This window comes from Caloenas nicobarica, chromosome 2, assembly GCF_036013445.1.
Source record: "Caloenas nicobarica isolate bCalNic1 chromosome 2, bCalNic1.hap1, whole genome shotgun sequence".
In the NCBI taxonomy this organism is placed as follows: Eukaryota; Metazoa; Chordata; class Aves; order Columbiformes; family Columbidae; genus Caloenas; species Caloenas nicobarica.
This window is the reverse complement of record NC_088246.1, coordinates 15,807,195-15,832,001: the sequence shown is the minus strand read 5'-3', so window position 1 is coordinate 15,832,001 and position 24,807 is coordinate 15,807,195. Positions and strand designations below refer to the sequence as shown.

Genomic DNA, 24,807 nt, shown 5'->3' with positions numbered 1-24,807 from the left:
TAAAAAAAAAGGGGGGGGGGAAGAAAGCTAATGTTTTAAGAAAGTCAAAACAAACAGCTGCTGAGGACTATCACATTACACCCAGAGGAGTCAATCCTCAGATGCAGCTGACCCATTGGATTAATGATTTACACCCACTGAATACGTGCCCCACTTTGGAATGACAAGGCCAATACAATTTTCTCTTTCAAGGATTTTCATGTATTCCCCCCATCCCAAAGAATTACAGTGGAATTTTTGATGAAAGCAAAAATCAAAAGTTATGAGCTATATAACAATGAATAGTTTCTCACCTCTTTTGAAAACTTCGTAACGGATAGAAAATCCTGCTCCATGTGTCTCATAGTCGGAAACAAATTTAATAAAAAGATATGGTCCCGAAGACACTAAAGGAGGGGGAGCAATTTTTCCACAGTACTTTCCCCATAAGCGTCCTTCAGCATTATCGCCATCAATCACTTCAACATAATCATACCTGGTAGATAAATGGAAGGAAGAAACTTTTAACTTCCAGGAAAGAAGGAGACCTAATTAATTTAGAAACCATAACACAACACAGATAATCAAGAAAAATGCTAGCTTGCTGGAAAATACATTATGCTGAAAGATGTAAGCAAAATGAAATAATTAAAATGGACTACATTATGTCTGTAGACATCATCTGGCAACATGGAACTATTAGGAAGAATGGTGTCCATTATGCTTGCAGACAATGTCAGCTAAAGTAACCAATTAACAAAAAAAAAGGAAATCTCATGAGCACAATTCTGTATTATTAAATTGTGTTCCTTTGTCTGTGTAGTGTTGTTATCAATACATAATGCATAGCATTCTTTTCAAACTGTGAAGTTCTGTTATGAATTCAAAAATGTCTTTTTGGCTGGAGCTCTTTACGAACAATACTTTGATTTCCATATGCTGTCCTCCAAACATATGTCCACAGAATAATAAATAAATCCCTAAACATTAGATTTTGTTCAAAACTCCACCACGTTTCAGATCAGTGGTAGAAGATCTGTTTTGCTTGCTAGCTGGACAAATAGTTTGGAGCAAATAAATTTTTTTCAGACAAAACTTTTTTCATTACAAATCATCTTTGCTTAGTAATTTGAATGAAGAAGTGCACATTATAATACTCATACAGCCTGTGATTACTGAACAGGCTGGGCTAAATACTGCCCTGGTTACTTGCTTCATTCCTAAGGACTTTAAAAGAAAAAGCATATGATAACGCAATAATGTAGTAAAAGTTTGTCTGGGAACAACAGTCACGTTAGGGTTCCTCAGCCCTGTCCCCAGAGGTGTCAACCTGGTCTGATGGGTTTGGTTCCAGGGGCTGAGGAGAGCTCAGCAGCTCCGTGCCCTGAGCCAGCCCAGAGAATACAGATGAGAACAAAAGTCGCAGAGAGGCAGAAGCAGAGACAGGTTTTAAGTTTTATTAGCAGATGATTTCACTCGACCCCGGATGGGAAGGAGGAGCAGACACAATTGTAGAATCAGTTTCATATTTTCTTAAAAGGTGGTGGCATTTGGAGCCTGGCTTGTGCTCTGGGTCTTTTTTGAACTGCGGCGAAAAGCTTTTCTCTGTCCCTGCATCTTTGTGTCTCAGCTGTGCTGCCGTTTTATTTAACAAGTTGCTGTTAGACAGACAATCTCATTTACTTTTCATTATCCTACTACGACTGACATTAAAATGTTGCCATTAATTTGTTTAGACCTCTACTCTACTGTTATGTCCACTGAAACGTTCTGATCATATTAATATACAAGGAAGAGCTAAAAATGACAGGACAATAAAGTGTGTCTGACATTTTTAGAGAGATCAAGGGAAAAAAATGTCTTCATGATGACCAATGTCATTTTTAACAACTCTGCTCCAAACCGTCCAGGGCACATTACTTATGTTTACATGAAGCCCCGTGAGACAACTGCAAAGATGATATCACTAGTTAAAGTGGACAGCTTAAGGCTACTTAAATTAAAAATGACATTACCTCATCAGTTAAAATTGTGTGCCAGCTTTGGTGTATATCAAGTAGAAAATAAAGCTGACACTGATGGAACTGTAAGCATTAACATATGTGAAATATTGTGTTAACTGCATTTCCTCTTATGTATTTGATTTTTCTAGTAGCAATTGCTCAGCTAGTTATCTTCACTGTCCCATTTCAGACTGGTGGAAATACAAAGCAGAAATGCTCTGTTCTGAGATAATTTTACAGATACTTTAAGTACCCTGCATTTTTTTAAAATTAGGCTTCTGTTCTTTCTGTAATTTCTTTGTGATATATATGTAATGGGACTTGAAATCTGGGAAGAGAGTTGTAAAAAGACCTCAGAACTGCCTTTTTTTTTTTTTTCTTTTTCTTTTCTTTCCTTTAGAAATATCCTTAAGAATACCAGTTCTAGGTCCCTGCAAAACCTCTTAGAAGTACTCAGGAATGCAGGTTGCTAGTTTTTACAATTTAGGGAAAAAATTAATTACAAGAATTGTTCACAAAACAGCCTTTCTCTGAATAATTAACTGCTTGTTAAAGAGAAAGAGTAACCACATAAACTCACAGCATCTGAGTGACAGTTGTTGCTCTTCTCTCCATAATGGCTTTATTTCACCAGTTTCTCAGGCATCATTCATTGCTCAAGCCTCAACGCTTTTCACATGAATATCAAGAAGAACCCTATTTCTGAATTATTAAATTATGTGAAAATCTTTAGTTAAAAATACTAAGCAAATTTTTATATTTTTTAAAAATTTCATTTATAAAGAAGAAAAAAAACCTCAAAGAGTTTGAATTCAGTATTTTTATTCTGCTACACCTTTAAAATAATCTTCTATAATCTTATTAAGTATTTCATATACAGACAAAAAAATAATTAACCTGCAAGTACCAATTTTGCTATTACATGAAGTAAATTTGGCAAAAAACATTCAAACTAAATTTTATCACTCTCCTAGGTTTCCTCCTTTATAGCAATAGCCCGCCTACACCTTTCTATTGTTCCTTATAGTGACAGAATTGTAATTTACGGTGTTCTTTCTGGCTGCTCTGCAGTTGTAAATGACACAATTTGGTTACTAAGAGGCTGTCTTCTAATGGAATTTGCAAGTTAGAGGTCACGCAGCCCTGCAGAAGACTAGAGAATTTTTCATTTTTTTTCTTTTGCTTTGAAAAATTACTAAGAGACAGAAGAGAATTTTAGCTGTAAGAAAATAGGTACAAAGTACCATTTGAAAAGGGAAAACTTTAGAGATCAGCCCTACAACCTTCATATCCTAAGGATAATGTCTTTCACTTGGCGGCTAACAAATGGATTTGCATTCTCCCACACTGGCAGCAACATCCGATATCTGGGCTGCTGTGAGTATCAATATTATTTTTTTTCTTAGGAAAATTAAATTATTCTGGATTTTACAAGTTTATACTTAGAAACCAATGTCCTGCTGTCATTTTTGCACTTTTCAAAATCCTACCAGAGACCATAGTGTATCACAAACAACTGTTCTTGTAAATAGGAGGAAGTACAGTCACAACTTGAAAATAGAGTTGCTGCCAAGGAGGCTCAGAAAGCAGCTTGCATCTCCCTCTGGACTTGGTAGCGGTTCTTCTCCATAAGTTTGTCAGGAGAAGATGCTGTGCCAGGAATGCAGTTGGCACATTGGCATCCCTGTGAGGAGACTGAATGTGTCACCTCCGCAGTGCCCAGACAGCCTTGGCGCGCAGCCCAGAATACTGAGTTTGCAAATTTGGATTTCCCACTTGGCAATTCTTCGTTCAGTTACTGCTGCCAATGGGGTGGCAAATATTTCTTGTAATGTTATGGTCCTTTAGGGTTTATGGCAGACAGATGTAAATATAAACATGGTGCTAACCGCTGCACGAAGTTTCAGGTGAAAGACTGAAGCATGAGTTCATGTGCGGAAATAGGAGATGCCGACTTGGAAGAGGGGTAATCAGTGGATATGTTCATGGAGCCATCATTGTAAAAGCATTCCCTTTTTGCTTGTCTGGGTTTTTCCAGATATCCTGGTTTTGGTTGCTTTCTGTTTGCGTCCTCTGTGGTGTGCAAGGACCGTGTGTGGCTCTCGGGTGGAAGAAACACACTGCAGAGCTTGCACACTCCCCCTGCTCCTCCCAAGTGGTGCCTGAACATGCCATTACTAGACAGTCCTAATTTTATGGTTCAGTAAAACAATGCCTGGGACAGATTCCCATTGGAAAGATAAGGGACTCTAGAACTCCCCTACAAGTTCTTGAAGGAATTGCGAAAAAACTTGCTCTTTCTTGGAGAAGTGTAAGTTATGGGTTCAAGGAAAAGGCCAAGTGATACCCATAAAATGAACAATGGGCAATGAAAAACATAAACAGCTGCAGAACACAGATTTTGGTGAATTTTCTATTTCCAGTGCCTCATAGGTGATAATAGCGCTTATGTTTAGTTTCAGTTCTGAACATGCTGAAGACCCTTAAGTGCACTGTAGCACCTTGTACTGCAGACAGTAAAGTGCAAGTGCTGACAAACTCTTCCTGCTGCTGAAGCCAGCCACTCTGCCAAGGTACGCTCTGCTTCTACACATTTTCCTATTATTAGGGCGGACAGATCTTATGCCTTTTGCCTAAAAAAATTCCTTCCCAAGATGTATGCAGAACTCAGCTGAAATCTAAATATCTGCCATTTTACGTTATGAAGCCATCAGTGAAGCGTATACAACTATAATTTACATCTGAATATGCCATATTTTTCTGCAGTCTACTATGATATGCATGTGTAGAGTGGTTATGAGTATTTCACCTATTCACTTGTTAGAGCGAAAAGATTTTCCACCTCTCTGTTTCTTTCGTCAGCCTGGTTCCACTTCCACCAAGCTGCTAAATCTCTCCCTCATGGGAGTTTTCCACCCTGGCCAGACTATCTTTTGTTCTGAGAATTTGCTTCTTAGTATGCATCCTTCTTTAGAGTTATTTTATATAGAAATATTTTTAATCCTTGCAAGGCTCCATCTCAGCTGAACAGAAGGCATTGCAAGAGGAAATCTAAATAAAGAGTTTTGAGTTGTTCTGCACCATGGATTTGTGCCCCATTAGTGATGGAGGGTTAGCAGTGTGGGTTTTACTGCAGTGCTCTTGGCACAAGGCAATCTGTATCCCAGAGCTAAAATCTTAAGAACTGCAGGTGCTCAAGGGACAGCAACCTTAATCCCAGTTTATTAGCAACAAGAGAAAGAAGTATGTGGTGTTAAAAATAAAAAATCAAGCACAGCCTCAAACGGGCTGTTTTTCTGCCTGTGACCTCAGGTCTTTCTGGTTGCTCTCTGTCTGAGCCTCCATGCATCCTGATGGCTCTCCAGGGCCTCCCGTGCCCCAGTCTAGCAAGGTGACCCACCTAATGGGCATTGGAGACATGTCAGCCTTTCCTGGCAGCTCGGTGCAGGTATCCACACAGAGGGGATACAAGTCCTCATGCATGGGCTTCAAAACACACCTTGGTGGAAGTGGAAGCAGCATGTGGCCCTGGGAGGATCCTTGGTGATGGCTGTGTCAGCAGCAAGCCACCAGGCCTAAGCAGGGCATGGGTACTCCCTGAGTACCAGGAGATACAGGAACCGCAGGGAACCATGGAGTTTTTTTGCTGTTTTAGCCCCTCTCAGTGTGCTTGGTGCCATGGGGTCCTGCGTGGTGCATTCCTGCCTGACCACTTGCTCCCATTACACACCATGGTCTTCCCAACAGAGAAGTTTTTCTCCATCCCGCCAAGTCAACTGTTGGTGTGTGTGGATGTGTCTTTGACAGGATGAGTGAAGTGGTCTTTTAAATTTTTTTAAAATTTTCTTTCTTTCTTTCTTTCTTTCTTTCTTTCTTTCTTTCTTTCTTTCTTTCTTTCTTTCTTTCTTTCTTTCTTTCTTTCTTTCTTTCTTTCTTTCTTTCTTTCTTTCCTTCCTTCCTTCCTTCCTTCCTTCCTTCCTTCCTTCCTTCCTTCCTTCCTTCCTTCCTTCCTTCCTTCCTTCCTTCCTTCCTTCCTTCCTTCCTTCCTTCCTTCCTTCCTTCCTTCCTTCTTTCCTTCTTTCCTTCCTTCTTTCCCTCTTTCTTTCCCTCTTTCTTTCTCTCTTTCTTTCTCTCTTTCTTTCTCTCTTTCTCTCTTTCTCTCTTTCTCTCTTTCTTTCTTTCTCTCTTTCTTTCTCTCTTTCTTTCTCTCTTTCTTTCTCTCTCTCTTTCTCTCTCTCTTTCTCTCTTTCTCTCTTTCTCTCTTTCTTTCTTTCTCTCTTTCTCTCTTTCTTTCTTTCTCTCTTTCTCTCTTTCTTTCTTTCTCTCTTTCTTTCTCTCTTTCTCTCGTTCTCTCTTTCTTTCTCTCTTTCTTTCTCTCTCTCTTTCTCTCTCTCTTTCTCTCTTTCTCTCTTTCTCTCTTTCTCTCTTTCTTTCTCTCTCTCTTTCTCTCTCTCTTTCTCTCTCTCTTTCTTTCTCTCTCTCTTTTCCTCTCTTGCTTTCTCTCTTTCTCTCATCCTTCCTTCCTTCCTTCCTTCCTTCCTTCCTTCCTTCCTTCCTTCCTTCCTTCCTTCCTTCCTTCTTGCCTCCCTCCCTTCCTGCCTCCCTCCCTTCCTGCCTCCCTCCCTTCCTTCCTCCCTTCCTCCTTTTCTTTCTCCCTTTCTTTCTCCCTTTCTTTCTCCCTTTCTTTCTCTCTCTCTTTCTGAAATCTATTAAAAAGCCCAACAAACCATTTCTCTGAGTGTGGACACACATACAGTGGAATTAGCACCAGCCAGGCAGTGCAAACTCTGTGAGAAAGGGGGAGGTGGGAGCGAGTGCCCATGGCAGGAGGCTTTTAAACTGGTTTTGCTTGTACTGGATTTGTGGTGCAGATCAAGCCTGCTGAGGGAGACTGCATATCGTCTGAGTCTCACAGTTCTCTAAAGTGATGGATATTTAAATACACAATTTGCAATCAATTAACGATTTGCACTTTACTGAAATCCCTGTCAGTTTTGGGGGCCTTTGTTTCCATTGTTTTTTTGTGAGCTGGTGGTTTTGTGATCTTCACCCAGGGCCAAAATTCACTGAAGTTACTGATACAAAGGTCCTGTCAACCTAAGAGATTTCTGGGAATAAGGCCATTGGGATTTGGCCACTGTTCAGTAATTTACTAATGCCATTAACTGACAGTGGGCCTCCATTAAGAATAAACTAGTGAGGGTCTATTTTAGTACAAGACAATGTTGTAGTGAAAAAGAGAAAAGATGTAACAAAGACGTTGATGAAAATCTACAGTTACCCACTGTAACAGTTTGATTGCAACTCATGTTAGAAACAGTTTTGTTATTACACTGGTTTCTGGAATCATCTAATACTTTCGGATTTGCCCTTTCATTTTAAAATTAAGCTTTTAATTCTCTGCAGAACAGAGGAATCTAAAATACAACATACCTTAACCAATAAAATTTCAAAAGCCAGAAGTAATAAAAATAATCATTACTATTTTAAAATCTGATTATCCTACATCTTATCACATGCTTCTGGTTGTTTGGCTTGTGCCTTTTGAATACCTGGGACTGGCAGAACTGAAGATCTGAACTAAATAAGCAAGATTATATCTGCACTTTTATCTATACAGTTCCACTGAGAACAGTAGACAGATCTTTAGCTGCTGCAAATGAGATTAGCCCCTTTATGTCAATGGATCTAAGCCAGTTTACACTGATATATGGCTAAAGAGGGTGCAAGTGGTGACAGCGTATTTTGCCTTGTATTTACTTAGTTTTATTTTATTTACACCAATTAAAAAACGGAAAATTCTTCAACACAAATATGAACACCAGGATTCACTCCAGGAATGAATGTAACAATGTCATACAGAAAATGAAGGAGATTCAGAGGCCGTGGACCAGATTTTGCATTTTAGCATTGCAATGTCCTAGGGGATATAAAAGGAAAATTCGTCTGCTAAGGTCTTCAGCATATCTATCTGCAAAATGCATTTTACCAAGGAAAAGATTTGATCTTAAAGGGAGGACCAACTCCACTGATTTCACTGCTTGCCACATACTGTAATAAATTATAATATAACGATCCTAGTATATAAAAACGAAAGCCTCTTCTGGGAAGAAACATTCAATTTTAAACCTCTTCAGTGAGGAACTTCAGTTCATAACTTTCTGGCAGAGAAAAATGCTATCTTTTCATGGAAAAAGGTTTCTGTTTGTCAAATAAGACAAATCTACAAATCCATAACTTCCACTTTAAGTGGGGGAAAAAGAAACACTTAGCAGTTTAAAGACTTCAGAGATGAAGGAGCTTTCTAGTGTCAAACTGGTGAAGTTTAATATTTATAGGAAATTCACATGCCTCTAATTACTCTAAACTCAGTTCCCAAGTAAAATATGCCATCTGGAAGATATTAGAGTCATTTACAACTTGTTCACCTCCCTATTTCACTGCAAAATCTTACCTCTTGCCAACTTTCCAGTATTCTTCAAAAATAAAATGCAGTCTAATTTTTACTGGTTGTTTCACAGTTACTTTCTCTACATTGAGCCAGCTAAGAGCTTAAGAAACTGGAAAAAAAATATTTTTTTAAAAGTAATTTTGTTATTACTCACTATACCTTAAGCTTTATATTCTTTCACATGGACATTTCATCTGTGAGGGTTATGCCTTGCCTTACTCTGGTGTTTAGCCACTAATTTGACATGGTTAGATTTGGAAAGATATTCTAGGTGATCAGAAAGAGAAAAAAGGTGGCACAAGCAGTCATCTTGCATAAGAGTATGCTCTTGTAAGCCAAAAAAAAAATCCAAAACCTCAATTATACAGTTTTGTTTTTGTCTTTATGACCTCCCAAGAGACACCCATCAGTCAGAAAACTTCTCGTTAGTCGAGAAACTTCATCCAAGTATGCCACTCTGTTTATAAGTGAAGCTTTGCAACATTCCTCTGAGGTAAAGCTGTCATTCGCATTTTACGTATGTAGAGACAGAAGAGAGAGACTGAATGCTGACAGTCTCCCAGAAATTTTGCAAACAGCAAGGAACAAAGCCTAGATAGCCAGATACTGTGTTTTAAATATAAGACGCCAGTCTAGTTCCTCCTGAAATAATGAAAAGATTCTTATGGCTTCTGTGGGTTTCAAATAAAGCTTCTTAACAGAGGCTTGAAATTTGGAAGTTTTCTTAAGCTATAGGATGACTGGAAGAAGGAGCTGCAAAGTCTCACACAGTCTCACAATTGCATGATTTCTGTAGAACTACACTAAATAGCTTGCATACAAAGACTCATGCATATATACACACTCACACTGCTGCAAGGAGTCAAAGACTATCTGTATGCTCCTATATCCATTAAACATTGTTTTCACGTGCCTAACTAGTTTTATGATATGTGGATGTGTTAGTGCTGTTAGCATGTGCTGCTGCATTCACTAAAAAGCCAGATTAATTGGCAAGTTGTAGAAGCTTCAGCTTTGCTTCCTCGAATGCCTGAAGAACAGAGAAAGAGTTGTATCAAATGAAGATCAGAATAATTTTCAATTTATTTTTCTTTCCCTGAAAGTAGAAAAGGAATGTTTTAAAGTGATGGCAACCTTATAGTACTCCATTTGGGAGTTTCGAACTGCCGATTAATTTGTAATTATCCTGTTGGGATCTATGTGGTATATTAATCATAACCTTAGGAATTTGACTTTTAAAAGTATTAGGTAGATGTCAGCTTTTCACAGAAACTGTGAATGTTCACAACATAAAATAAGTTCCACGCTTTTGAAACTCAAATATTTGTCCCTTGTGGGCTGTCTACAGCCTCTCTGAGCAACACCCATAATTAATGAAACTAAAGTGGGCTAAAGGAGAAAGGAAATTGCAGACATACATATCAGCTTTAGAACACAAGTTATGGCAATTTTCTTCCATGGCAACCATGTCCTGAAGACCAGTAAATGCAGTAAGATGATGGGTATTTTCATTTATTTCCAGTTAAGAACTATATTAAGAGAGTATTAAGGATGCAGTGTTAGGCACTTGGAACTCAATATTTCTCAGTGTTGTTCCCTTTGTTCTGATTTCTGCACCACATTCCCTTTGGGCAGATCGTTGGCCAAGTGAAAAATCCACCATGGGATAAATGTCTTCACATACCTAGTTTGTATTGATAGAAATGATTTTCATAGCACTTCCTTGCCTGAAAGTGTGACACATGTAAATGAGTGGATTGATTTTTGCTGAGACTGTATCTAAAAGCTGTATAGAGCCACAGGACTAGGCATATGTACAAACAAGTGGAGTTATTGGAAAAAATACGGCTTTGTTGTTAAAACTTTTGACTTGTCAGTGTTTAATCATGTACATGTATTAGAGCTTTTCCTGTTTTTTGTTTGTTTATTTGGGTTTTGTTTGTTTGTTTGTTTGTTTTAGGGGGAGAAGGGTGGCAGACTCACTTAAGCTATCACCAAAAAAAGATTTTGAATTACATAAAGGATATAAAAAATTTCCAGACACTTCTGGATTGAAAATGGATACCTGAAGTATGTGAAGTGTGTGGCATTATTAGCTAAATATTGTCTTAATGCTGAGAAGACCTTTGGCAGTCTGTTGTAGCACTTAAGGATGAAAACCATGTCTCCTTACTTCTTTCATATAATACAAACTTGAGAAGACAAAGTGCCTGGCCGCAGCACCTAGAAGCACACAAAGCTGAATAAAAAGCATTTGCAGTTCAGAGATCAACTCACTTATAATGTCTGCATGTTTCCTGGCGGGCCGTTATCTCAGCACAAAATCATTTGGTTGTGTACATTGCCATTTAACAAACAACCCTTAAGCAGCATGAGTAATATGCATAGCCGGCAACTTTAAAGAAGCTCTGGCTTTGTGAAATCTAAACGATATTTCACAAGAGCAGCTCAAGGAACATTTACTCATAGATGGTGCTTTCAAATTTCAGCCTTCTGGTCTTAGTAAGTGTGGTCTCACGGTTCTTCTGTTTTGCAATGCGGATGTGTATGCACGTGTGTGTACATGTCTCTGTGTGCATATTTTTATATTCTTTGCACAAAAAAAGGCCTGCATCAGTTTAGCTCTCTCTTTTAAAAGTTCATTCTCAAGCAGAGGAGCAGCCTGGGAAACTTTCAGCCTGGAAGATGTGCATTTCAAAACAACTAAAGCAAATGAGAACAGGGAAGCAGAGTGGAAGCCTATATGCAAATTTAACTATACTAATTTCTACCAATCCTTTTCTATTAGTCTCTTTTCTAATTTCAGTACAGACTTTATGAATAAAACTCCTATTGATAATTTAGTGTGTTTTCTTATAGGTGCAGTTGGGTTTTGCACACACCAGTCTGTCAGTCCAGCTAGCACAGACCTCCCCATGAGTTTCTGCTCTTGAAATCTACATTAGGAAATTCAATAGCATCCTCAGCATCATTTTCTTATACAGTACATGAATACTTAAAATTTATTGCAAACAGATCGCTATTTCTATTAAACGCTGTTTTGTACAGAGTTACAGTATATTGTTTTTGTAATAGAGCTCACGGTTAAGCTACCAATTTGAAACATTAGTATATAAAAGTTTCTCCCATTGAGCAATTTTATTACAATTTTATGGCATGTATCATTGACCTAAAAAGTATATATAACTTCAATGAATGCATTTCCATTGTGATAAAATATACCATAGATGCTTAAAGCTGCTAAGCCTGAAGTTAGTTCATTTGTATCCTGTATCACAGAAAATGTCACACTTTTTATGAGTTTTGTGACCTTATGATTTATATGGGTCTTGAGAAATAACTATGTGTTTAGAATGGAGGAAAACAGTGGCCAATAAACATTCCCAGTAGCCTAAAAACAGGAACAGCTTGTTAGCTGAGGTCAGCCTTATGACCCAGCGCCTAGTGAAACTGCATTGTTATAGCTGGAGCATGGGGCAAACCAGCCATACAAATATCCCACCCCAGTGATCCACCTCTCATAAAAATGTCTTTCTTAGAAAGAGAGGCATGTGAGAATGACTTACAGGAAGGAAAATGTGCCCAGCAGATCAGCATCGTCCCTGGTACAAATTTACAGGGTTTAGTGGAGTTGCACTGGAGGCGCATCAGCCTATGCTATTTTAAAATGCAAAACTAAGTTGAAAATCTGCCAGAATTCACAAGTGTCTGCTAAAGAATTTTGCATAGTCTTCTTCTGGTGCTAAATACTTGTGAAACGAAGCAGGGTAATGGACATACACACAGCAAACACATACACAGCTCGCAGCCTTCAGTAATTGGGACCATACTACATACATGTGCGTGAGCTCGAATCCACAGCGGGAGCTGCACAAATGTTGAGGAAGTATACATTAGATTGGACCGAGTTTGTCATCTTTCCACTTCCTTTTCCTTCCTCATCTGTGCAACTTCTTGAGATATACACTCTTAAATCTGCTGAGCATTTGGACCTGTACTCAGTGAAGGCTAAATCTTGTTTGGAGCCACATGGCTGTGAGATGATCCCCGTCTTTGGAATCAGGGCAGTGTAAAACCCAAGTTGGGACTCACACCCTAGCACACAAGTTGCTGCTTTTGAGGTCAGCAGTAATGTTCCTCTAGAACCACTCTCTCCCATCCTTGTCCTGGCTGCTTTTACAGCTGTGATCCAGAAAAAACACAGTCGTCGGGAAAGGGCTGTTGCTGGGTCAAAAAAGACCATGGAATAATGATGTTGATTTGTCTTCTGTCCATGCTTCTGTCCAGGGAAATGGACAGTGTGAGATGGAGCTATAATCAAGTTTTACCTGAAATATCAAGAGGACCAGTAGTAACCCAATGAATTACAAACATAAATGGTGTTGCAACTTCTTTCCTTTTGTTACCCATAAGAGAGTGGTGCTCTGAGTCTTCATTAATCAATTACAATAAATAAGCCTTGAAAGGTAACAAACTATTACACAGCTGATGAAAATACCTACTCTGCAATTAAATGGATAAAATCCTGATGTTATGGTTTTTGTTTTGTTTGCACTTCTAGTCAGGTATCTATTAATGCTTTTACTTTTGTTTGTCTACTTAGTAGTGATAAGCATACGAGAACAATCTGTGTTAGGCTCTGTGGTATTAAGCATTGATTCTTTCCTCTCTTTCACTCAAAGCAAGCACCACACTAACCCAGACAGACAAGCTGTGAAATATATTTGGGCCGGATTCTCTTGTACGTGCAGAGAATCTGAGCGAGATAACACCATGCTTTCCTTTGTGGTTTAATAATGCAAAAGACAGGCTTTCACACACTAGGGAGAGCAAGGTTTGTTTGCCTTATGCATTCTTAAAGGTATAAATTGCCCAAAACAGTAGTAGGAAGTCTGGGAAGGAAATGAGATAATGCCCCATCCCTTTCCTCACTTGGAGCCCCCTGAGCTGGCTCACAGAGAAGTCTGGCTTGCACAGAAGGAATCAGGGACTCCTTTTGGCAGTGCGGTCTCCATCCTCCTGCTTCAAACCCTCCCTGTGCTGTGTCGGAGCGGGTGCAGCTCCCGGGGTGCACGGCAGGTCGCAAGGTGCACTCCTGGAGCCCTCCTCCCCTGCCAGCGGTACGGCCAGACACTGACACCTTCTAGCATCCTAATGAGAGGGAAACCTGCAGCTTTGCTCTCTCAGTGCAAAGAAACCCAAACAACCAACAACACATCCAGCTTTGAGCCAGGTGATACATGCACCATGTTCATCCCTTACTCTGAATAAAAGAGTTGTTACCTGGCAGGGGGAGGACGTCTAGCGGAGGAATCTCAAACTTTTTGCCAAAAGCATTTGTTTTCTCAAACTGAGAAGAATTGTTTTCATGATTTTTAAATACAAACTCTCTTGTCCAAACAGCTGATGCGTTTCGTGGCATTGAGCCTAGGTGTCATGGTGTAGTCCCCTTTAAAATTTTACAGTGTAACATAACCTCACTTTGTTACATTGTAAGCATTTCCAAGATACGGGATCTTGCTTTTTATTACAGGGGTGAAATGGTAATAATCCTCCCTCTTTCCTGAAACATGCAGAAAAGCCCTTTAACAAATCAAATGTACACATTCCTCATTAGCTTTAACCTGAATTTGGTCTCATGGGCACTGTAAATCCAGTCCTTTCTGTTTCTCTGAACAAAGGGATGTTAAGAGACTAACAGACTCTTGCTGAGGCAAAATCCTGCCTGACTCACAGTACCAACACATGTTGAGAAGAACAGATTTCTGAATTGAGTTTTCATGTATTTGGCATATAACAGCCCATACTTAAGCTTTTCCTCAATTACCACACATTTCTCCTCAAACAGATACCACGAAGTGTCCTCTGCCCTTGCATGACTGCCACATGTCTAATGTAGGAACCACACCAGCCAGAAAACTTTGAGAAATATTTCAAACCTTTATCCCTTCCCCTGCGAAAATTCCACATGGAATTCACAAAAATCAGAACTAGCAGAAGGATAAGAGAGGAACTGATGAAGGACGTCTTTTTTTTTCCCCATAGGGATAACAATAATGGAAGAGCCTCTCATGTCGGCAACAAAAGGATATATCAGCTGGAAAGAACCTGAGTAAGGTTTCTATGCAGCATTATGCTCTGGGAAAAACACAGTATTGCTCATTAATGGTGTTGCTCAGAGAAGTGATAAACTGTACCAATAATTGCTATTCTTGCATTTGGAGATGTGATTACAACACAGGGACATATGTCTGAACTATTTTTACTTAACTGGCTGAGGTACTAATAATGCCATAGACTCTGTTCAGTGCTGAATGTTCCCACTGGGGACAATAAAACCTACGCCACCATGGCTTTGCCACTAACCGGGTAAGGATTTGGAACCACTATGGATGCTGCAGTCAGGTCTTTGACTGCAGCACGGATGCAGATGTCCAACATAAGGCAGGTTGGAAGCTGGGAGTCATTCTGCTTTCATGAGAGCCACTGGCAGGGAAGGCAGGAGCTTTGGAAGGGAACTGGGCTGTCCAGAGGTTGACTGTTTAGTCACCTGTAAACTTTCTGTGTCATTACGCCTCTGTACTGCTCACACAATAGTTAACAGGGACATAAATTCCAGAGATTAAAGAGAGAGTTGAGATTTCATGCTTCATATGCAAGCAAATGTAAGCCTAGATGACCCTCAGTATGATGTGCATTAGGTCATTTTGGGAGATGGGAAATGATGGGAGAAATTGGGCAGAAACTGGTCTAGAAGGCTGAAAGCACAGGCTCTATTTCTATGTCATCACTATTCAGTGAAGTCAAGTGTCAGTTAACTTCCCCAGGCCTCAGTTTCTCAGTCTGGAAAAGCAGCTATTGATATTTTGCTTGAAACACTTCAAGGCCTTGGATGAACCGAGATGGCTACAATACTAGTGACGCCATCATTAATTTTGCGATTTAACATGTTTTTGTAAATAAATACACCTAATTGAGAGCTTTGCATTCTTGCTCCTGACCTCTTTAGCTTTGATTTAAAATCCTTACCTTTGCAGATGGGCAATGAACAAGGACAAAGAGACTTAAAATACTATGTATTTTTTGAGTCTCCATTTCAAGATGTTCATAGTGAAATATGGCATTTTGCTACTCTTCCCATTACATCAAACTTCATTTTACTAAGCACATTATGACAAGCAATAATATTTCTTTATAACCCAGAAATACTCATGGATGTAGTCTTGTCTAGATGTGCAGGGATTTATACAATTAATACTCGAAAGTATTAATAAACCTTCTGCATAAATCCCTAGGTGTGGAAAGAGGCCACCGTGTGTCTTTAAGCTCCTTAAGATGGGTACTTACAAGGAGCCTGAAGAACAAAGGATTTGGGGTAGATTCTGTTTTTAAGCACAAAATTATTGTCTGACAGCTGAGGGATCTAGAATTACTCTGAATTACCGAGTGCTGAATGTCTTGCTGCTGTGGGGAACTGGTTATCTGAAGGACAGGCTCTGGGGTGTTGTGGAAGGGTGTCCCAGCAGGTTATCCACCCTTGTTTTCACTCTTGACTAAACACATTGGGCAGATGGATTCAAAAGGTTTCTTCTTTGAAGAGGATTATTTCCTGTACCTGATCTCGGGTGGGAGAGGTTGGCCAGCTTTCCCCCAGACTTTCTAAGTAAGTGATGATGGTGATTATACTTAGTCAGTAAAGAAGAACAGGAAACAAGATGTGCTACCTCCTTCATAATCCCGGCAGTATTTTCTATTAGGATCTCAGCTGATTAGGCTTTTTCACCCTTTGACAATCAGCATCCAATCCAGTAATTGTGCTGTGAGGTCGAGTCTTTCCACATAAAGTTGCTGCAGAAAAGTCTCATTGCATAAAAGCCTTAGCCAAATTGTATACAGGATAGATTACATCCACACCATGAAGTTGTCAAAACATTGTGATTTGATTAATGAGGCTGCTAATTTTCAGACTTGTCTCCCATACAGATCTCGAGCCTCTTCAGTCACATGAAGACTTGTGAGGTTAACGATATTCCTTGCCAGCCTTAGCATGAGTCTGTCGTGTCATAAATGACCCTCCTCTGCTTGCCATGTAGGAACTGTCTTAGACACCTGGGGCGACTTGAGAGGAAGTGAGCATATTAGCAAACACTTCACTATGGCAAGTCATTCTGAATGTGAAATGCCTTTCATCCAGTACGACCAGTGCCCTTTACACTCAGTACTTAAGCTTGCTCCTCTCCAACACGTTTTTGTCTCCTGAAGCTTTTAATCCTTAAGGATGCAAGTCCCACTCACTTCATATTTGCACTCTCCTGCCCAACCACCTTAAGACAAACACTTTGTGAGAAGAAAATCATGGAGTTACTATAAGACAAGTGCAAATAGCTTCATATGAACTGAATTCTAAAAATAGCCCATCCTGTTTTCCTTAAGCTGCAATATCTGTGTTATTCTGTAAAAGAATCCTGAAGGCATTAATGTAAGTAAGGACGACGAAATGGTCCAGAAATCTTCTTTTCCCTCGTTTCAGCCCACCCTTCATACACAGAGATACACAGACATGCAAATGCATGATTAGGAGACGTGGTGAAAACTGCTTTTAAGTGTGATCATTAATCATGTATATATTGATGACCTTTTATTTGTATTTCTTTCATTTTAAGCCCATCAGTCTTGGCTGATTGGTGCTTTATTAAATCAGTACCATTCACTACTCATATGATTCAGAAACATGAATCACTCACTAAGCTAGAGAAGTTTAATATACAGCCAATATCACATTCAGGCCATATACTTCACCTTGCAAAAATCTAAGATAAAACCAACAGTATCAAGAAATGATATATACATGACATACTTTAAGAATTAGACTGTACAGCCCTGCTTTTGCTGATGCCAGTGAGACTACTCATGTGCACAAGGATTTAGCAGCACAGAGGTTGCACATAGAACTTGAGAGAAAGGTTTTACTGTTCTGCAGTATGACATCAGGTTGGGACAGTATCTATCTTTCTGCAATAAAGCCAAAATAAATAACAAGAAAAAAGTATCTTCTTAAATGGTTTCAATGATTTCAATTGTTGGAAATGCAAAAAAACCCTTTTAGCATACGTATGTGAATTAGAAATGCGCAATTTTAAAAGTTGAATCACTTAACAGAATAAAAGATAAGCCTTCTTATATTCCCTAAGTGCTTATCAGCCTCATCTGAGGCAGGTTTTTGTTTTTTCATCAAATTAGTTTTATTTCAGTCAATACTGGCTAAGAACCTGTTACAAATCCTCCAGCTTCTACATGATTCAAATACCTTTGAATATTACTTTGTTTTACGGAATCATGTTTTCAAATGTTGTCCGAAGTGATGCTGGAACACAGAAATACAATTTCGACATGCAATCTGCACCAGCCTGTCAGAAGCAGCATAAAAGGGAGAGAAAAAAACAGGCTATGTGATATGTTTTGCTATTGTTAAAAACAAGAGGGCATCTCACCTAATAATTTAAATAAGATCCTGTTGCCTGACATTTTTAAAGCCTTTTGATCTCTTTCTTCTGGTTCCCAGGGTTGTGGCTCTGTAGGGTGCAGTAGATGGAAAGCTATGGATTAAGTTTCATGTTGCCTATGCCCGTCTTTACTTTGCCAAAACCTCTGTTAGTGCGCAAAATGAATGTTTACTTTTATGAAGCGCCACTGCATTGGAGATAGTGGAGAACAACATTTGCTAAAGCTTTTTAGACACAGACCAACTTATAAAACTGCCAAGTTCAAATTTTCTGTTATTATCAAGGCAATAATTCTTTGGCCCTTTGTTAAGATGATTTGCCAGTTTTGTTGGCACAAATTAGGGGTCGAGATTTAACCTCCATGATCTGATTTTGAAAATGAATTTTACACACACTGCACCCCCCAAAATAATGTAGAGGTAATGCATTTGTTTTGCAATTTGCTGCATTTAGATATAATGCTAGGAAATGACAAATTTTATCTTTCCAGAGCAAAGACAGAAAGAAAGATACATTGTTGTCATTGGTTCAGTGCAAGCCGATAAGCCTGAACAATCTGAAAATAAAAACCTTAGCAGAATATTTAGAAATTCAGCCACACATCTAGCTTATGCATTTCTCACTGAATGCAATGTTAACAAATTCATTAACTGAGATAGTGGAATAGATTGGTTAAAATTTAGAAATATTAAATTATAACAAGAAATTTGTGAAAATAAATATGAAACAGGCATAAGAAATCACAGAGATTGGAGCAGACTTTTTCACTGTTGCAACCCAATTAGGTTTGAAAGAATTATATGAACCATATCACCCCTTAAATTTCCAGCGGGTCAGATTTAGTGTAGGAGATTGTAAACTGCTTTGTGGTGAACAGCTCAAAGTATTTGCATTCAATTTACATTTAGAATATGTAACACAAGCTGAGAAAGGCTGGAGAAGTCCTTTCAGAGCGCTCCATTTTATCTGTACATAGGCATTAACTCACAGGGTGTCTGTGGGATTCGTAGGCTCATTTGGTTTGGCAGAGATCTCTAGCAGAGCCTGCTGCCCCTCCCCCCGTTCAAAGAGAAATGCTTATTAATTATTCTCTGAACCAGCTCTGATAGAAAAGTGTCACTTCTAGCCTTGACTGTCTCCCTTGACAGCCTGCTACTTTGCTTAAGTGATCTCACAGTTACAACATTTTTCATAATATTTAACCTAAATTTTCCTCACTGCAGATTAATCGCACTCCTTCTCTTATCAAGTACAATAGCTTCACGGCTCGCAGACAGTATTTCTAACACGAAACAGGGATCCGAGCAAGGGCTCTTTCTTAGAGTATGTGATGTCAAACTGACCTTTGGCTCTCACACTTTAAATACATCTCTTGGCATCCTGTGCAAAAGAAAACAGACACCACTTGTTTCCTAAAGATTTTACAACTGGCTTGGGCTAATTAATCAGCCTCCAGCACACACGGCTCTGCGCTTACCTGTCTGGAGGGGGTGCAGATCGCAGGAGCAAAGCGAGGTTTCTTGGATCTATCCTTCACCAGGTACTTCATTAATTACTGAACAGACCAAGGGAAATCTGTTCGTTGTTGCTTTTTGCTTTCTGCTACCGTGCAGCCATCCCATTAGTCATTTGGCTATTTCATTATATGCAAAATTAGATTTTGGTTCCATGACCTATTTTGATTCCTGGTGTAGTTTAGCCAAATCCAGTGAAATTCCAGTAGGAACAATTTGGCCCACTGTCTTTAAGTATTTAGCCAGCTGCACAAAAACCACAAAAGAGACGCCTAAACCAAAACCACTCATTTACATAATAAGGATGTGAACCTACTACAGCCATGTGAAACTATCATTTTTCACATGTGCTTGTGAATCTTTTCCCAGGCTTTTGCAGAGGGAGGGGCAATCTGAGGACTTGGATATATGAAGAGAAATGTGTGGGTGGGAAAAAACAAGGGTTTTAATTTTTTTTCCCTTTTATTCTTTAAGAAGCACGCAGCAATTACTTCTGTATTTTAAAGAAATAGTAAAAATACCCAGAGGTTATAGATTGATGTTTTTCCTTAATGTTTATACAAATATAAATACACAGCTAAAATAAATACAGAACTAAATGCAATACACCCACCTCTACAATTACAAAATCACTTTCCCATGGGGAAATTTCATCGTATCCCCATCTGTTAAAATCTGGATTGTGCCATGAACCATTGTGGCTTATATCCCTTAATTATTTTGTATCATATGAAATGTAATTGTGGATATTCCACATCTTCATTGCAAATCCTTCATTTTCTTTCGTAAAGCTACCTATATTCTTGGCCTAGTTCTGTGTTGTGGAAATGGATTCCCAGGGTTAATTAGGTGTAACAGAGTAAGCCACGGTCTTGATCCCACAGTCTCTGCATAAGTTAAATTCTCACAGAGATAATAGAACTTCTTCCAGGCTGAGAAGAAAAGGGGAAAACACATCCATGACAATCTGCCACACAGCTGAGATCAGGAGCTCCAAGGGAGCTATGCAGCAGCTGTCCTGTGTGCAGGACCACAGCAGACACCTCACCCAACAGGGAACCCAAAAAATCCTGCACACCGCAATCACAGCCTCCTCACTGGCCTTCTGGGAAACTCTGCAGACTTTGGTAGCAGAGCTCATGCCAATGTGTGGGTTCTGCTGGTGGAGCCAAATGTTCTCAGAAAGAGAAAAGGTGTTACCGACTGAAGAATCTCAGCTCTTAGAGAGCAATTTGAAAACAGCTTTGAAAATATGTACAAGTCCTTCTCATGGAGCTTTTCTGAACCTGCTTGCAGGACCTGCATGGTGTCCTGTCTAGCTGCTCCAGCTCCACCAAAGCTGAAAACTGACACGGTTCTATTAAATTAAGTGGATGCAATTTAACCCGCTGAGGCCTAGCCCAAGGCAAGTCCTCCTTAGTACACCTATAAACATGCCGCAGTGGGTATATTTAATATCTGCTTTTATACCTTGAAGCTGAGATGTGGTTTCAAGTGTTCTTCCTCCAGTGAAAAATATGGAATTTGTAAATTATGGTGGTTTGACAAAACTTGCATAGGACCAGAAATTGCAAACCTCCACTGTGCATCCTATGAGCAACCAAACATCCTGCTTCCAAAGCTTGTACATTGGACTCCTAAGAGCAAAGGGAATCTATACTCTGAAGTAGTATTCCTAGAGGGAATAGTGCTCATGATATTACCAGTTGATGAAAACAATGATTTTGTGATTTTGACTTGAAAACACGGATTTTGTTATTTTTCTAATAGCGCTGTTTCCTGACTTTGAACTAAAGTGTGTTTTAAAGCTGTGCCTATTATTGCATACTGATGAGCTGCTTTGTTCTTTTTTTCAGAAAAGAGGCTTATTATGATAGCCTTGAAAATATCATGAAGGTATTTTCATGATGGTTCAGCAGAGAGCCTCAGATCCTCAAATTCAGAGGGTCAATAAAACAAAGAAGACAGACAGCCTCTGTTGGAATTACAAGATCTTCTGCCAGAAGAGAGGTGATGGATTTCTTACACATAATTTCTTACTGGATATTAGATATCCTCTAATAGACTCACAGTAAACTACAGCAGATGTTTGAAAAGCACATAATTTGCAATTGATTATAAACATATATCACAAATCAGGCATTGTATAAATAATAGCTGCCCTGTAATCATATTGCTTATGTGAATCAGAGATTCAACCATTCAATGAGTTGTTGAAATTTTACCACTAGTCTTCTACAGTAAATATAATTTTGAGGTAGTAATACCTCACAGCTCCAGTGACATTCGGGATACAAATCAAAAAGCTGATCTGTGGCTTCCCTGTGCGCGAGCATGTTTTGCACCCACAAAATGAATCGATCAGATGAGAATAGCAGTATTTGCATTACTTGAATTTCACCTGCAATTCATTACTTAGCATGGAGTCTATTCAGGTTCACGGATAAGATGTGGTCATAAAGAAAGAAAACATTCTGTTTTGCTGTCAGGTACCAGGTTTGGCCTTCATGCCTGAATAAGATGGAGCAAAGGAGGAGGCTCAGAGATGGAAACCCAACACCAAGAGCAGAGTGTCAGGCTGGAAGGGTTTGAAATGAGCTTCCTTGTGCTACTTGGAAGCTGGAAAAGGAAAGGAAGGTTTCTTCTGAAGATTTTGAAAAGAACAATAGATGCATCATGATCACTTCAGTATTATTCGCCCACTTTGACACAATCTTTGTCTCCTTGGTTTGTTCCTGTCTGCTTTCACATGAACTGAGCAGTGTTGAAAATACACAGACATTTCTACACAAAAGAACACAAATATATCATTTGAATGTGAAAGGGATGCTAAACAGTGCTCTCATTTAAATGACACCTAAAGCCAAGACACATGGGGTCTAAGATATATGAGAACAAGACACAAAACCATCTCTACCATGTTTAAAGGCACATTTGCTTAACTACTCCATGGTGAGATTATGTTCAGTATTTTTCCCTAGGCCTGGAGTTGCTGAGACAGACAGAACATAGCTGACCTTTGGAGTGGGATTTTTGTAAAATAAATAAACGAGATGGCAGAATACAAAAGTTACAAACCTCTTTAGAATGCCATATGTGAAAATCTTGTAAACAGTCCATAAATATCACCTGCTGGGTAGGACTTGCGGAAGCTGCCACAGAATTCTCTGTTAACGTCTTCCCCTCTGAAACATTGAACCATCTGGTAATGACAATTTATTCTATAGCTTTTCTGTTGGCATGTGCCTACAATTACAAAACATGTTTTTACCAGATTCAGTCTGGAAGCAACTCCAATGACATGGGCTGGGATCAGAAGCGCTGACGCTGACCAAATTCTGGGGAAGGTTGAAGCACCCATGGTGACACCAGCACAACATTCGTCTTCCCGTCTTTGGAGGCAGCTTTACTGACATTATAGGTGAACATTTTACAAAGCTTTGTGATTGCAAAACTGAGCTCTTACTTTTTCTTCCAGAAACCAACTTCCTGATGAGGAAGCTAGCATTTAATCTAATTACCACTGAAGCCAATGGGGTTTTTCCATTAGCAATGCAGAGCTGGACCAAACTCAACTCTTCAGCAGTTGTTGTAAAACTTGATAACTTGTTTGTGACTATCTATGCTATAACTAATTTTCTGAAATAGCAAAGTCATTGATTGCTTTGTGAGTTAATTTCTTATTGAGTTAGTTTTTGAAATAGATTTACTTTTCAGTTAAAGATCTGTAAAAAAATGTTTTAAGACTTTATTCCTTTTTACACTTTAAACTTCTAAATTACAAAAATTACGCCTTTTTATTTTAACAACTTAGGTTTAAATATTCGCTTTGGCTGACTTTTATCCTGGGAGTGAATTTTTATGGCTGATATTTAAATCCTTGAAAGTAGGGGCTTATAGCAGAATCTCCAACATATTTTAAACTACTCTGCAGCAATCCTGGCTGGCACTGCTCTAGTTAGCACTCCTTTTAATCCACTGTTTAGATATACTGCTGAATAAATACTTTAGAATTTAGCGGACAGAATAGTTTTGAATCCTAAATGACTTGCCATGAGAAATGGAATTAAGAACAGTACATATGGTTTAATAGCTTTATCATTATGAACAGGCACAAAGGCTGACATTTGAAAGTCATTATCCTCTTGCACAAGCTGGTACAATTACACTTTTAATCAAGAATTTCTACTTCTTTTGTACTTCCTGCCTTTCCAAGTTCCTGTGATATACAGTTCCCATTTTGGCCTCATCCTGTTTTGTTCTGCTTCTTGTATGTTAAGGAGTCTAGCTCTACTGTAGGCCAGCATTTTTCAAATGCAGCAGCATACAATAAACAGGAAAGATTCCCTTAGAGACACTGTTGTTTTTAGCTGATCAAAAGGCCATTCTGGCATCCGCTTCTTGCTCAATAAAAATATCATTTAAGGAAAAAGAGAAACAATTCTTGATTAGCACTGCATCCTTAGCTTGGCTAAAGCCTCAGAAAAAGAAAATGCTGGCATCATTACTGCTTAACCTAGTGCTGCTTAAGTCCACCCTATTTTAGCTACATAAGGTAGAGACGACAAATCACTTTGTCAGAGAAAATGCAGTGTCCTCTATTTTTCCTGAATTTTAAACTGTGGAACTACTTACTACAATTTAGCAAAACATGAGAAACTTAAGAACACTGCCCTAACAATCTGCCAGGAGTCTATGAACTGCATCCGATTTGCACGTTTCACGTCTGTGGGAGTTTCGCAGCAACAGGAACTTCAGGATTTGGGTTTCTTAACTTGGTCTAAGGCACACTCATTACTTTGACCCTGATTAAGAAAAAGTTTTGTGCTCAGACCTAAATAGATGCATATGAACAGTCTTCTGAATAGAAGCATCTCATAGTGCCTCATCGACCACATGGTGTGGTCTGCAGTGATTACAAATCCTAGCGTGCGATGTTCCATCTTAATAGAAACAGTCTTGATCATGTGTTGAAGCAGGAATATTTGGGCCTTAATTCAGTCACGTTACTACGCGTGTGCCTAATTGTAAGCACCTGTTGGCTACACTAAATAAAGCGGGGTTCAAGCATATGTTAAACAGGGCTGAGTGTGTGCTGAGAGAAGAATGAGGAAGCTCAAATGAATGAATCGCGTTTGCTGAATTAGGCAGTCTGTGTTGTGTACACTTACACTCTGGTGTTTTCCTTTCCATTCAGAGATGTTCAAATCTTTATGTCCTATCAAGTATCTTCTTTGCTACAGAAGATCTCTAGCTGCCCACCAGTGTGCTCCTGCAGTGCATGTGCTCTGCAGGAGTGATTCTGAGTGCCACAGACCCATCAATACAGGTCTGTCAGCCTGCCCCAGTGAGATTCA

General features: G+C 39.1%; 1 protein-coding gene across 4 annotated transcripts in view; it reads right to left on the bottom strand.

The window, feature by feature from the left end:
- Window positions 1–24,807, bottom strand: part of NRP1 (neuropilin 1) — a 115,085-nt gene that overhangs the window by 67,361 nt on the left and 22,917 nt on the right. For all 4 annotated transcript variants that reach the window (XM_065627623.1, XM_065627624.1, XM_065627626.1 and 1 more), the window contains exon 4: window positions 294–475. In XM_065627623.1, the coding sequence (XP_065483695.1) occupies window positions 294–475 (182 nt within the window). The remainder of the gene's footprint in view (window positions 1–293; window positions 476–24,807) is intronic.